Source organism: Magallana gigas, chromosome 6, assembly GCF_963853765.1.
Source record: "Magallana gigas chromosome 6, xbMagGiga1.1, whole genome shotgun sequence".
NCBI classification, from domain to species: Eukaryota; Metazoa; Mollusca; class Bivalvia; order Ostreida; family Ostreidae; genus Magallana; species Magallana gigas.
Genome location: NC_088858.1, coordinates 7,539,584 through 7,554,077, shown reverse-complemented (window position 1 = coordinate 7,554,077; position 14,494 = coordinate 7,539,584). Strand labels below are relative to the sequence as shown.

The following is a 14,494-nucleotide window of genomic DNA, read 5'->3' as shown; positions in this document are numbered from 1 at the left end:
TGACCTCATCAAAAGGTATTAACTTGAAGAGTATTAAATATATAATTATTTCAAAACAATAATATCCTTTTGATATCGTCAAAACGTTTTTGTTAAACCTGATTAGAATATATCAAACTAAAAATTTTTTCATGGTTGATATCCTCAGGTCCACAAAAACACATATTGACCCAATCAAAAGGCTTAAATTGTATATTCAATACTTGCATTGTTACACTTATACTCTGTCCCGAGTTTTTGCTTCCACCACTTTTTGCTTGATATTTCAATAATAGTAAATACCTTTGTGCTCAAACTACGTTCATCCACTAATATGAAAAATGTCCAGATCATCTGTTTTGAAACGCCCCCTCTATTGCCTCAGGTTTCAATACACATCCCAAAATTGAAAGTCTACGGAGATTTTGCATTGCATCAGGCATTAATAAGCCCGGATGATAACGTTAAAAAATTGCGCGATGTATTCCGAGTGTATTACGAATGGAAAAAAGATGTAACCATTTCCCATTATAAATCTCCGTAAGAAAATTGTTTTCGTTCCTGCGAAATTTTATGAGTGAAAAGGGAAAATTGTTCAATGAAGATATTTTGGATATATTCCCTTTCATCGATTTCAATTGTATTTCTTTCACAAGTATGTGTATTTTTATTAAAAATCATCAAAAAGTGATGGAAGCAATAACTTGGGACAGACTATAGTTAAAGTTTGTGAGGTCAACAAAGTAACCATTAGGTCTTCCTTACATTTTAGATAATTTATACTTTATTAGCTATTATTTATCAAAGAACAAATCCCATACATTTTAGCATTGTCAGAAAGTTTTAATTACTATTTTTGTCTAAGAATATATTTATTGTAAAGAACTCTTCCTTTTAAGGGGGTTTTCATTCCTCGCTCATATTTGAAGATGTCCACCTCAAAGGAGTTGAATTGCTCAAACACCTTAGTGTAATTTTTAGAAGTAACTTATCGTGGAACCTACACATAAACGAAATGAAACCAAAGGCTTAATATGCAAAATCGGGGCAAATGCACAATGCAAGATCGGGACAAATGCACAAAGTTAAATTTTTATTATATTAGATAGAAATTATAATTGCTTACAAGAAAATGTTCTTCTTTTTAGCTCACCTGAGCTGAAAGCTCAAGTGAGCTTTTCTGATCACCTTTTGTCCGTCGTCCGTCTGTCCGTCCGTCCGTCTATCCGTCCGTCAGTAAACTTTTTACATTTTGAACTTCTTCTCTAAAACCGCTTATCCAATTTCAACCAAATTTGGCACAAAGCATCCTTATGGGAGGGCGAATATAAATTGCAGAAATAAAAGTCCGATATGTATTCAAAGCGGAGAAAACCTTGAAACTGTAGAAAAAGGGGGGTGCATTTTTAAAAATCTTCTTCTCCATAACTACTGATTCCAATTCAACGTAGTTTAGCATAAATTATCCTTATGGGAAGGAAAATATAAATTGCAAAAATTAAGGAATAATTCTGTTTCAAATCTGAGTTATTACGAAAATAATAATAAAGGAAAGGCGTTTTTCAATCAGTTTAATAGCTTCGGGATCGGCATCCGGTAAAATGGGTAGACAACACTTGGCCTGGGCAAAACAAAAGATTGGCAGTTATCAATCTGCCAATCTCATTAAAATTTCAGGATATTTGATGGATCGGTATATTTGTATTTGCTGTAAATATTTCTGCAAAATTATGCGTATTTGGAATTGACGATAGACGATCTGCCCCGGCTTTTATTTTGCCACGGCCCGGGTTTGCATACCCATTTTACCAAGACTCGTATTCCATACTTCTAAAACGAGGTTCTTTGTTTAAAGATGCCATGACATTATACGAAAAAGGGTCGATCTGACTATGATGAATTTGCTTGTTGTGCAACAGTTGGCGAATGAAGGGAAATTTTTGAAACATGTAAAATATATTGGTGCCGATTTTGTGAAGTAAATTGAGGCTTAATATTTTAATGCGTTGACAGTTTTTACACATGACGTTGGTGTTAGCTTGTTCTGATTTTCGTTTCGCTTTCATTATTTAGGCTTTGTAACCTGGGAACTATCGTCTGTATTTCGTGATTTTTACGTATCAAATCAAACAGAGACTTCGGTAAATCAAACAGTTAACTGTTTACCTGCGCAAATTAAGCAAAATCTGATGTATCGAAAGAGTACTGAAATACAATTCATTCTATCGGTAACTCGGCATTATCTTTTGCGTAATGGTAGATTAATTCAATAGCTTTTGTTGAGATGCTCGGCATTTTCTCGAGTTTATTCAGTTTAAATAGAGTTTGATATCGCTGTCGGAAATATGTAGGTATGTACATGTATATATATGATTCATTTCCAAGAAATAAATCGTGTTCTTTATTTGTTATAGTGCATGTTTCTTGTGTTTATACTCTGTCCCAAGATATTTTGGATTCACGTTTGGCTTAATTGTTTGATATTTATAAATACCTCAGGATTCAAATGATGTTCATTCAAAAGTATAAAAAATTTCCAAGATTTCTCAGTCAAAACGCCCCTGTTAGCTTATCAGGTTTCAATACAATGCTAAAAAATGTGATGTCTACGGAGATTTTGCATTGCAGCAAGCCCGGATGATAACGTTGAAATATTGCGCGATGTATTCCGAGTGTATTCCGAATGGAGAAAAGATGTAAACATTCCCCATTGTAAATCTCCGTAAGGAATCTGTTTTCGTTCCTGTGAATTTTTCCGAGTGAAAGATGATAATATGTCAATGATATTATCTTGGAAAATATCCCTTTCAACTATTTCAATTGCACTTCTTTCACAGGTAAGTGTATTTTTATTAAAAATCGTCCAAATGTGCAGCATAAATATCTTGGGACAGACTTTAATTGTTTACAATTTCTATTTACTAGCCATATTTGAGTGTTAAGCTTCGAACTATAAGCAAGATACAGAGATTTGCTCAAAATTCTATGTTTGTACACAGATCTTAAAAACTAAAGATTAAAAAAGTAAAAAAAAAATGTCAACATTTATTAAGAAAATTTTCAAAGTCTGTTCTTCCAGAAACCAACTTTAACAACTTATTGTATTGTAAACTTAACCTTTTTTCGTCATTATTACTCCTAATGTACATGTGATCCTTGACTGTGTTTGTGTACATTTGTATAAGCTGATTTTGAACCTCAAATACCAGTGAACAGGTCTTGAGTGAATAAAAGAATTGAAAATCTTAGGTCCTTCTTTTTTTTTCTATTTTAAATGCTGAATAGGAAATACCAAGTTAAAAATCTTAAGCTGAATGTAACAAACTCATGTGAACAAAATATGACTCAAACCTAGGCGAACTGCGAGCTCTGTATCTTGCTTATAATTCTACGATTGACGCTGAAATTTTGGTAGAATATTAGAAATTCTATATGAATAAGAGTATGTTAAATACTTGTACAAACAAAATAATGATATTCTGTATATACCTACTCTCTGGGGCCCCCTCTTTATACAATAAATAATGTGAAATCTGCATCAATTATGATAGTTTTTCAGACACGGGTAAATAAAAACGACATCTTTAAAACAGTTTCCATAGTTCTGACTCATTTCTGTTGCGGGGATAAAGTAATTATCGCTATTCCTAAGAAAATATCACAGCGAAAAATTATCCTGGTTTGTACGCGAAGTAAATAACAGTCATTTAATTGTAATGGAGAAGACAAATAAAATTTTTGAATGTTTTTAATTTGAGGAATTGAGCACATTGAGGTACAATTTTCTTCTTCACATCTATACATGTAGGATTTTAAGAATAAAAAACAATAACTATTATATTTTTTTTAAAAAAATACAATAACTAGTAAGTAGTTGATGAAAAAAAATGTACCTATATGCTTTCATATATTTTGATTGATTTACAAAGTGTGGGGGGGGGGGGGGGAGGGGGGGGGGGGCAGAACGAAAATATAGGGAATTGGAAGTTAACAACTTAACAGTGTACTCCTACCAAATGTTTAGTTTTATATCTTGCGTAGGATTTTCTTATTCTGGTAAAAATAGTATTTCATGAAGGTACAACGTCAAAGATTAGGTGTATGCAAAAATAAGTGTAAAATTCGAATACTTTACAATATTTATTTTTTGTTATTCTACCGAGGGACTATACGGCACAATATCTTTTGAACGCCCATTGTTGCTCAGGTGAGCGATGTGGCCCCATGGGCCTCTTGTTTATTAGACCAGCCTTACAATATGCTGATATAATATGGGATAATTTACCAAAATATCTTAGTCTAAAACTAGAAAATAATCAGTGAGAAGTGGCACGAATAGGGCCGGGGTGGGGTGGTAATAGAATGGCTAAATATCAATAAATATTGTTTAAACTAAGGGGATTAATTCCATTAAGAAGAGAAACTCTGCAGTTGATATTCCACATATTGTTGAATTTCAGACTGACTGTTATTCTGATAATGCAACACCTACTGAGTAACTAAATATTGTACTTTTGTCTAGATACTTGATATTTTCAATGTTTATTTCATGTATTATTTTTAAGTTGCGATGATGACTCTTCAAAAGAATGCAAAAATAGCTCAAACTTTAATTGAACCAGGTGTTTAATAATGTCCTCACTTTTGACGAAGTAGCATACTCATGGACAATGCAGATAAATGTTTATCTTCTTCCTTTGGTAAACAGTCAATACAAAAAACATGCACCAATTAACGGTTTTGGTCCCAAATATGGAAAGTGATTTATCAGTTGTTTTATTAGCGTGCAATGACGTTCTAAGACATTGTGAAAACCCACTTAGGAGGTTATTAACCTAATGTTAAAATTGGTGGATTTGAACAAATATATTGATAATGTACCCCCCCCTCCCCCTTTTTCTTTTGTATTTTTGTATCTTCTTCTGTATCTCCCTTTTTCTCTTTTCATTTACTGCTATCATCTATTTATTTATTATTTTTTTTTCAAAAAAACACGGTTTTACACTACACGGCTAATATGTTTTCTTTAGATTAATAAGTTATTACAATATGTAGAATCTTGAAATGTATGAAATATGTCTGAAATATGTGTGTATGTGGATTTATGTGTAAACAAAAAAAAAAATAAATAAATAAATAAATTGGTGGATTTATCTATGGACTGTCATTGTTGGGCATTGATTGCAAAAAGGAATAAAACTTAACAGTTATTTTACTCTATCAAGCATAATATACTTATATATTTTATTTATTTGCAGCCATGTGCTAGTGAACACGTGTCATGTAGGAGAGTCTTTCTCGCTCTCGGCATTGATTATAAAAAAAAGCTAGTGGGCACTGCCTCTCGGCTGGCAGACGAAGTTAGCAACCTTCTTGTATTATATATGTAGAGGGTCTGATTTTTTAAAAAAATGTTTGTTTAAGGTAATTTTGTGAAATGAATGTATATATTAGATAGAAATGTGTCATGAAAGGATAATTTAATTTAAAAAAATAATAATAAAGTCCCGGGGGTCTATAATCTTGGGGGGGGGGGGTCGATCCTGTCCTCAAGCACCTGTGGGTTGTAGTACGCACTATTAAAGCAAATTTAAGCTACAATTTTCTAGTGAAATGACTAACAGTACTGTGATTGAAAAACTCATATTTTTGTGAAAAACTTAGGGGCACTGGTTATTGCTGTTCTAGCCTGTACAAATATTGATTTGCTATACACAATTCCTTTACACAGGAATCTTAATAAGATTAATGATATGATTTAAAGATTTAAAGATTTGTTTTATGTCATAAGAAAGCATTAAGTTACACAAAGAAGTATCATATTAGCATGTTTGTCAGCAAAATAAACTTTCGAGATTTATATATAATTGTAGTTTTATTTTAGTTTTAATTAAGACTTTTATTCTCATTATCAAAAGAAAATTCGTTTTGAAGTTTCTAGAAAAATACATGATCATCAGTAAGTTTTATGCAACATACACGCCCTCTATCGATGTTTTATAGGTAAACCTACACAACAAAATCAGCAATGCATTCAACTTATCGCCGTCAATGGCCCTGACCTCGACCGGCAATGCTTTAAAAATTCAATTGAGCATTTTTCCAATGATTACATTATTTTTTTAATCAATTGTTTACATCCCTTTATCACCAGTTTTCGTTTGATGTGCAAAAATCATATCACTTCCGGTCGACACAGGACAGACCAGATTGCCATAAATTACAGGCCTTTAATATTTTTACATCTTTATCTACACTTGTTATAATTTTTAAAAAACCCAATCAAATTCAAGTGTATTTGATATATATAAGTATTTAAAAATGGAGATGATGATTGCTATTTACTAATGCTTGATCTATAACGAGAATTCACTGTTGACCGCAAGCAAAATAAATTCCGAATTTCCTCTCTATAGTTCACATTATAAATTCCGTAAATCACGGGGTTGACTAGATTATTCAAATACACAGATTTTGTGACAACTTCGAAAGCTGTTTCGTCAAATGTTCCTTCCTTCAATACACCTTTCAGGAGTTCAAATAGTAGGAACGGCAGATAACTCAAGACAAATACAACTGTTATTGTTATAAATAAAACGTTGGATTTCACAGGACTAGCTCGTTCCTTGACAGACAGTTTTCTCTTTCCATCGTTCGTATGTTCCGAAATTGAGCTTTTGGTGCTTTTAGTGGAACTTGCAATGTTGACCTCATAACGCTGTTTTGATGATGATGATAATGTTGATAAATTATGAAATTGCTCATTCGTTAAACTGTTTTCTTGATCATGTGAAGAAAGTTCATTATATTGACTATTATCCAAATGTCCATTATTTTGTGAAACAAATGAATCTTCTAAGTAATTTGCGTCTTCTCTGGTCTTTGATGTCACACTTGCGAAATTGTCTGATTTCACAGATAAACTCTGGGAAGTTTTGCGCCACTTATTACTGGACAATGCGAGGGCTTCGCCAATAATAGAGTGCTTCCATTCATAAATGGCAATAGCGATTTTTATGTACAAAATCCCTAATATTACGAACGTCAAAAGAAATATCACAGCTAAAAGTACATAATATATGATAGGTAACATAGTATCTTTAATTGCATCGTCGTAAGAACAATCTTTTCCAGAAATTCCCGGGAAAATGGTTCGAATCGTTTTCGTTCCGAAAACGAAAAGTGCTGGAATAGATACCACGAGCGAAATCAGAGTCACTAACAGAATAAGGCATCGAGTTTTCCTCTTTGTGTAACTCTTATATGGAGGTCTTGTTATTTGAAGTCTGTCAAAGGCAATTAACACAAGTATTAAACCAGAAGTAATATTAACTGCAAACGCCAAAGTCCGAGATATTTTGCAAATAATTCCTTCTCCGTACAGCATTGGAAAACGTAGATCAAATACCTCGAATGGAATAGTTACACAACAAGAAATTAGGTCGAACACAGCCAGCCAGGTTATAAATATATTCTTGGAGGAGTTGGGACGAAGTCGCCATCCATACACGTAGATGACGAGTCCATTGCCAACCGTTCCCACAATCATGCTGATTAAAAGGAAAATGATGGCTGGCTTATTTTTGGCGTACGCTTTTTCGTTTAAATGCCAAAGTATGTAGGTTTCAGGTAAAACTGCTGGTGTTGTATTGTTCCTCGGCGAAGTTACATCCATCGGTGCATCAGCTGATTCCTGTAGTAAATAGAAACGATAAATAGGAATTGCATGTAATATAAATCTTCACTTTAATTGGTCTGTAAACAAATTTTGTATGTAAAACTACTTGAAGTCCTCTTTCGTATAGGACCAAGAGTAACCATGTCCGACTGCCTATTGATTATGTGTCATTTTGAATTTATATTAAACATTTCCTTGTTTTAAATTCTAAATTTTATTTTCCATTCTTAATACATGTAGCACAAGCACAGTTTATTTCCTATTTCCACACTTTACACACATACATGTATTTGCGAAGGTTTTTCTTTTTCAAGAAAATAGATTAAGCTGTGAAGTATAAAACGTCAACGTTTTGATTATTTTACATTTTTGAAACCTAGAACTAGATTAGATTAATATTTAGTTTTTACTATAATGGACCACTTAATTATTTCTTTCATTGCTTGAAAATAAAAGTGAACTGTATTAAAGTGTATGTAACCTTTTTGTACTTTCATACTTGTACATTCCACAATGTTAAAACAACTCCGGTTCGTTAACAGCTTTTAGTTAAGACCGAACCCATTGTGCATGTATGAATTAAAAATCGCGGCGTGCATCTTTGATGTATTCTGGCACAGCCAAGTGTGCAAAAAACGATGGAATCTGTCCTCATTTTAAATTATACTACATACTGAGAAATAAAAATGATGCCAATTTAACTGTTTCAACCAATAAAAGCTTTGTACGTTGCAGAAATAAGCATTTGACATTCATGTACATGGTTGAAACAGTTAAATTGGCACGCCGAGATTTTTAATTCATACATACATAACTAAAAGTTCTTTTTGTTGAAACTGTAAGGGGTAATCCGAGTATTACTACACCAAAGTCTGCAACAATTGAATTAAAACAAGTGTGAAATATTTGATGAGGTAACGTTTACATCGCCGTTGGTAAATAACTGTATGCAGGGTTATTTTCGCCCCGTGTTATTTTTGCCCATACACGCTTGTGTATTAAAGAGAAAATTTGGAACATTGGAATTCGCCCAGTCTTAAATTCACCCAGTGACAACGAGGACGAAAGGGCGAAAATAAAACGGGGGCGAATATTTCCCTGTATACAGTATTTTTATCGGACATGTTTATCAACATTTACGTACAAGGAAATATGTAACTATGCACTTCCGTCTCGGTGGTAAGGGCGATTGTGATATGATCTGATATAAACAATGTATGAAAATAGTTTCTTTAGTGAACAATTTCTATATCAATAAAGTTAACAGGAAAAGAAAGGAATATCTCGGTCAATATTAGATACATGTAGAAGGCGAGAGCAAGGTGCCCTGTTTGTTTAATTTGGTTTTATTTTTAACTTTGATATTTTCCGGAGATATGATCGTTGTAGGTCACAATTTGGGACAAGACTAGTAGAATATTTATATATGTTTATAAATATATATTCATATGTAGACCTTTTTGATATACAAATCATCAGTACTGTCATGTTGTAAGTTTTTAAATTTCCTTGGTGGCAGTACCGTAAATACAAACTTAACAGGACTATTATAAGTTTTATATTTACTCCAACCTGGTAAAAAAAGTTGTGTGTTTAGGGTAACCCGACCTAACCTACAAACATGCCCCGAACCTACCATTTTTAGATGTCTGTTTTTATCCGATTGTGAATTTTATATTATTTCTATTAAAAAATCCATTTTTAAATATGACACACACAAACATTCTTAGGATTCATGCAGAAAAAAATATGATAAAATAAAAAAAAATCCCTACCTACCTAACTTAATTTTTTCATTAGTGTTACCCTACACACACAATTTTTTTTATATGCCTAAATTTAAGATTGACATCGTGACATACATTCGAAGATAAGTTGTAACAACAGAAGAAGCATGAGCATAACTTGTTAAAAAAGCACTTGATTATTGGGAATAAAAGAAAAGTAGGATTTTTCATTTTATCTGGTATCTTAGACATGTACTTGACTTTGACCCGTGCCTGCACGGGTTGGCATTGCATATGATATCGGACATTTGCAAAATAGATACATCGACACACCGTATTGTTGACATTCACAGAAAAAAGCTTTACGCCTACCATAATGCTATTAATTTCACTGCACTCTGCTTAGTTAGAATAATCTAAGTGTGTCTCGGGACAGTTTTTCAACACAGTTAAAATGCCTTCCATATACCCGTAATGTAGCAAAAATTGCAGAATCGCTCCGAAACGATTTTGGAGAAAATTAATGACGCTGCATTGAAAGAAAAAACGGTAAAATTACTCAAACATTGTAACAAACCATTTTGAGGCTATAAATACCTTACATCTAAAAATTTCATTTATATTCATGAAGAATTCAACACTTTTTCACAAACTTTTTTACTCGCTTCGAATTTACACACCATGTTGACATTCGGAACTCTTCGGAATTTACATAACAAATGAATTGAGTTAAGTTATCTCCCGTATTTCCTTTGATAAACAGATTTAAGACAAATTTTCAATGAAAATTTACACGTATTTGCAATATCGTTTCTGAGTTTATCCTAAATGTGATATTGTGGAAACATAAACTAAAGAGCCTCTTGTGATATAGCGTGAATGTAAAGCGCATGCGCAAAATTGTAAATCCAAAAAATCCAGATGATTTCCGGACTTTTTAAAGGAATTTTTGTTGAATATTAATTAGCGAAGCTTGATTGAGAAAAAATGAAAACAAATTGGTAATCTTCAAGTACCAATGATGTTTAAAATATATAAAACAAAAGACAGTACTCTTCCGATTTCTCGGTATTAAAGCCCAAAAATTCGAGTCTATTTTTTTTAATATAGTAGTATAGATAATGTACATAAAAGTTCTCTAAATGCTATTATTGGTCTGCTATTTGTGCTCTTTGTACGATGCATTCTATGTATAATATTTCTAAATAATTTCGTAACGATCTGAAGAGAATGAAGCACTGATCAAGCAACATCCTCAAATTTTTTAGAAGTTAAAAGGAGACTTGTAAATCCTATTAAAATTTGATCCCAGTAGATCGCTACACTTTGTATCTCTTCTAAAACCAGTGACGTTTCTAATTGTGCGGTCTTGGAGACCTGAAGAGTGAATGATTCTTAAGAGTCACGTAATTAGGTTAGATATTTGGACCGCCCCTCAACGAGTTATTGAGTTTGAGAGGAAGGTGGGTAATGGCGTAGGTGTAAACCCCCTAGAAAAAAAATTCAAGGGAAAACAGTTTAACAGGTTGAAACCAATCGCCCAAAGGGATATAATATCCCGTTTGGGATATAATACCCCAAATGGAGTATAAATTTATAGTACAAAAATTGCAATAATTTTTGTAATAAATATACATCAAATACAACAACTTTTGGCAAGCAAGTATTTCTGTATACCTATGTTTACTGAGATCGATCCCCAAGAAGTTTTGGATCTACCGAGGGATCAATCTAAAAAAAAAGCAGGGTTGCAGAAAAACTTGTTTACTGAAAGTCGGTACATTTTAAGCATTTATATTTCGGATTTACTCATTTTTTGTCAAAATAAAAATTACTGGGATCAAAAGTTCAGAAGTATCAAAACACTTTGAAACAAGAGAGAGAGAGAGAGAGAGAGAGAGAGAGAGAGAGAGAGAGAGAGAGAGAGAGAGAGAGAGAGAGGTTTGTTATCTTACAATTCATAACATGACAAATAGCATGATAGTAAGTATAGCTGAAGGCAGGTTTAAAATATTATCGACATATACAGTTATAGAATCATATTTAATACTTGTCCCATTTGTGCTGAATTATTTAGACTTGAAAAGGAATAACACAACTCTTATACAAAACCCGAAGGGTCGTCTAAAAGCCAAACATTTGGCGACCTGTACATGGAAAAATGGGCAGGTATCGTCAATGAAATGAAACCAGCCAACCGTGAAAATGCCAAACACACGACAAAAAAGGTACAAAGTAATGAAAGCTGATACTTACCGATTTTTTATCTTTCAGCTACAGGTCGACATGTGCACGTGTGTGTGTTTCGCTACAGTTCACTCACTTCCGCTAACATCAGCATACGACATTGTATCAATTAATATCTGGTGTAATGTTAATTAAGAACAGAACACATGGCTCCCAAGTTCGTAGTGTCTTCCCCGATAAAACGCATTCCTTTGAAATGTAAATAAACCACAGTGAACTACACAATTTAAATCTCGCCCTTAACAAAGGAACAAGCAGATAATAATCAAAAAAGTTATCAACCTATGCGCGTAGTATACTATACAGCTGATCGTTAGATACTGTGACTTTGGACAGTGAGTCATGTGATATGTTTATAATCTAAACAAGAATACCTCATCGTGCAATATTCGAGTCTCCTCTCCGAACTCGGAAGAAGGTCCTTCAAATCACAACTTTACGCAAAACTGTGCACATTGATATAAATTTTACAAATTCCTCAAATACATGTTGGCACGGAACGCTTTGCGGTAATTTTCTGTCGTCTAAAGCAGACCCGATGCGCGTTGTAATCACTATTACTGTACTCCACGCTTAAAATCTGTTTCATGTTCATCCACTTGATTTCCTTTTTAAATGAAGTGTGCATTTGTTTCAAATATTAAAATATTTTAATACGTCTGGGGCAAATTTAAAAAATTGCTCTCGTTCAACTATTAAATATATATTTGTTTCAAATATTCAAATATTTGAAACCATGTTTTAATAGTTTGATGCAAATTTTTAAAATTGCTATCGTTCAACTATTTAATTTATGTGTGGCCTTGCAGTGCTTAGATATTTGTGAATATCATCTGTAATCGTTCGAATAACTCCATAGAAACTGCATAGAAACTCGTTACACATGTATAATAAATACCATAACTTGATTTCTCAGACTGTAGTCAAATGCACTTTTATATATATGTATTTACTTTTCGTTACTAACTGCCCCTCCCCCTGCTATATTAAAAAAAATATTTTCCTCTTTTCAAAACATCTTTAATATTAATATTAGTGAAATTATTATTATTTTACAAATATATTAAACTAGTATGAACTGAACGGTAATTCTTCACTTTCAAGAATATGGAGTGAGTACACTAGATAAGTAAAATGTAAATATTAAGAAAAAGCGGCGGCAACTAAAATGTGACATCGGGAGGGGAAGATCAAAACGAAATCTGAGTTCGATGGGATAATGATATTTAAGTCTCACATCATCTGACTCTGGATATAAGAATGTTAAACAACCCGAATCTTCACTCATTTTTTTTCAATTTTCTCCTTGAAGAAGAATTCTTTTTAAAAAACTTACTCAGTGAACCACAATTTTAAGAAAATAGTTTGTTCGATTCCAAGATTCTTTTTCCATTTCTCTGAGGAATTCATATTACTATTTTTTTTCAAACATGGAGTGAATGCAAAGAATAAAATCTTGTTTTTTTTTAAACTACAATACCACACTTGAACACATTTGATGCAAAACCTTCACTTAAAGAATCAGCATTTTTAGTTTTTTTTTAAATAAAGATTTTTTAAACATACAATTTAAACGGTGCAATAATAACGTACACTGATGAAAACGGATCCAAAATACTATTTCCTTTATGCTTAATTTCATCTCTTAAACTTTTACCAATGAGATTGTTCACTAAAAATAAACTACAAAACCGGCATTGAGAAAGACACCCCCCCCCTTTCTCATCCCGGAATAGTTGTAACACAAGGAACAAACAAAGGAACACAGGAAAACCCAATTTGATGAAGGATTTCCTTATGAATGGAAGTGCATTTAGCCGCCATATGTACTCTTGAATTTAATCATTCCATCTAGAACCAAGACAGTCAAATTTATTCTTATAAGATAAATAGAGTTATTGAGAATGAATAAATGTAATTAAAATCTAAAAAAAAAAAAACATGCAATTTTTTCCCGAAAATTTTTATCTATACATGTGTACATCATAACGATACTTAAAAAAATATTTATTCCTGAGCATGCGCTCTTTGTCTTTCCCTTTCACTCCTGACCTCGGCCGAGTGCAGAAGAATGTTAATATGAATAAAAAGCCATGACAGTTCTGCCTTTACGTGTTTTAGTAGTTTTTCACATATCAGGTATAAAAGGTGGATAAAACAGCAATTTAATCTACGATCAAAAAGTGCACAGTTATCTATATATAACACTGTGCCGGATAATTATGCCAATGCCAAGGTGGCATTTTTGCACCCACTTAAGATGCAGTTTCGGGAAAATCCATGTATACCAAATGATAGACCATTGTCTAGAGAGTATATAACCACTTTTGTTTTCACTGTGTTTCACCTGACAGGTGAGATATTTACCTTTAAAAATTAATATCCCATAGGAAAATGATAATTCCCATAGGAGAATTGATTCTCCTACCGGAAATATTGACCATCCTATAGGATTTTTTAAATGTCCTATAGGAATCATATTTCCTATAGGAGAATGGTATTTCCTGTAGGAATTTGATTCAGACATGTAGTTTTCCTATAGGATATTTAGTTTTCCTATCGGATTTGATCAAATCCTATCGGAATTGAAATTCCTATAGGAAGTTCTTGTATTCCGATAGGAAATTTCAAATTACCTATAGGAATGTTGTTTTTCCCATGGGAAAAATTATTTTCCTATGGGAATTTATTTTTGAAAGGTAAATATCTCACCTGACAGGTGAGATACAATGATAACAATAGTGGATGTTAACTCTTTAGGCAATGGTCTATCATATGGCATATTTGAATTTTTCGATATATGCAGCTTAAGCGGGTGCAAAAATGCCACCTTGGCACTGGCATAATTATCCGGCACAGTGTT

The 14,494-nt window shown here is 32.8% G+C and overlaps 1 protein-coding gene across 2 annotated transcripts; it reads right to left on the bottom strand.

The window, feature by feature from the left end:
* Positions 1-6,263: 6,263 nt before the first annotated feature.
* Positions 6,264-12,166, bottom strand: LOC105340840 (alpha-2Da adrenergic receptor). Of its 2 annotated transcripts, XM_011447064.4 has the most exons (3): positions 12,006-12,166; positions 11,641-11,820; positions 6,264-7,672 (listed from the first exon to the last, which is right to left on the bottom strand). In XM_011447064.4, exon 3 carries the CDS (start codon positions 7,652-7,654, stop codon positions 6,317-6,319), a length of 1,338 nt encoding a protein of 445 aa, XP_011445366.3. In that variant the 5' UTR covers positions 7,655-7,672; positions 11,641-11,820; positions 12,006-12,166; the 3' UTR covers positions 6,264-6,316. The 2 variants fall into 2 exon arrangements, with proteins under 2 accessions (XP_011445366.3, XP_011445365.3); XM_011447063.4 differs by lacking the exon at positions 12,006-12,166 and having other exon boundaries at positions 11,641-11,983.
* Positions 12,167-14,494: the final 2,328 nt, after the last annotated feature.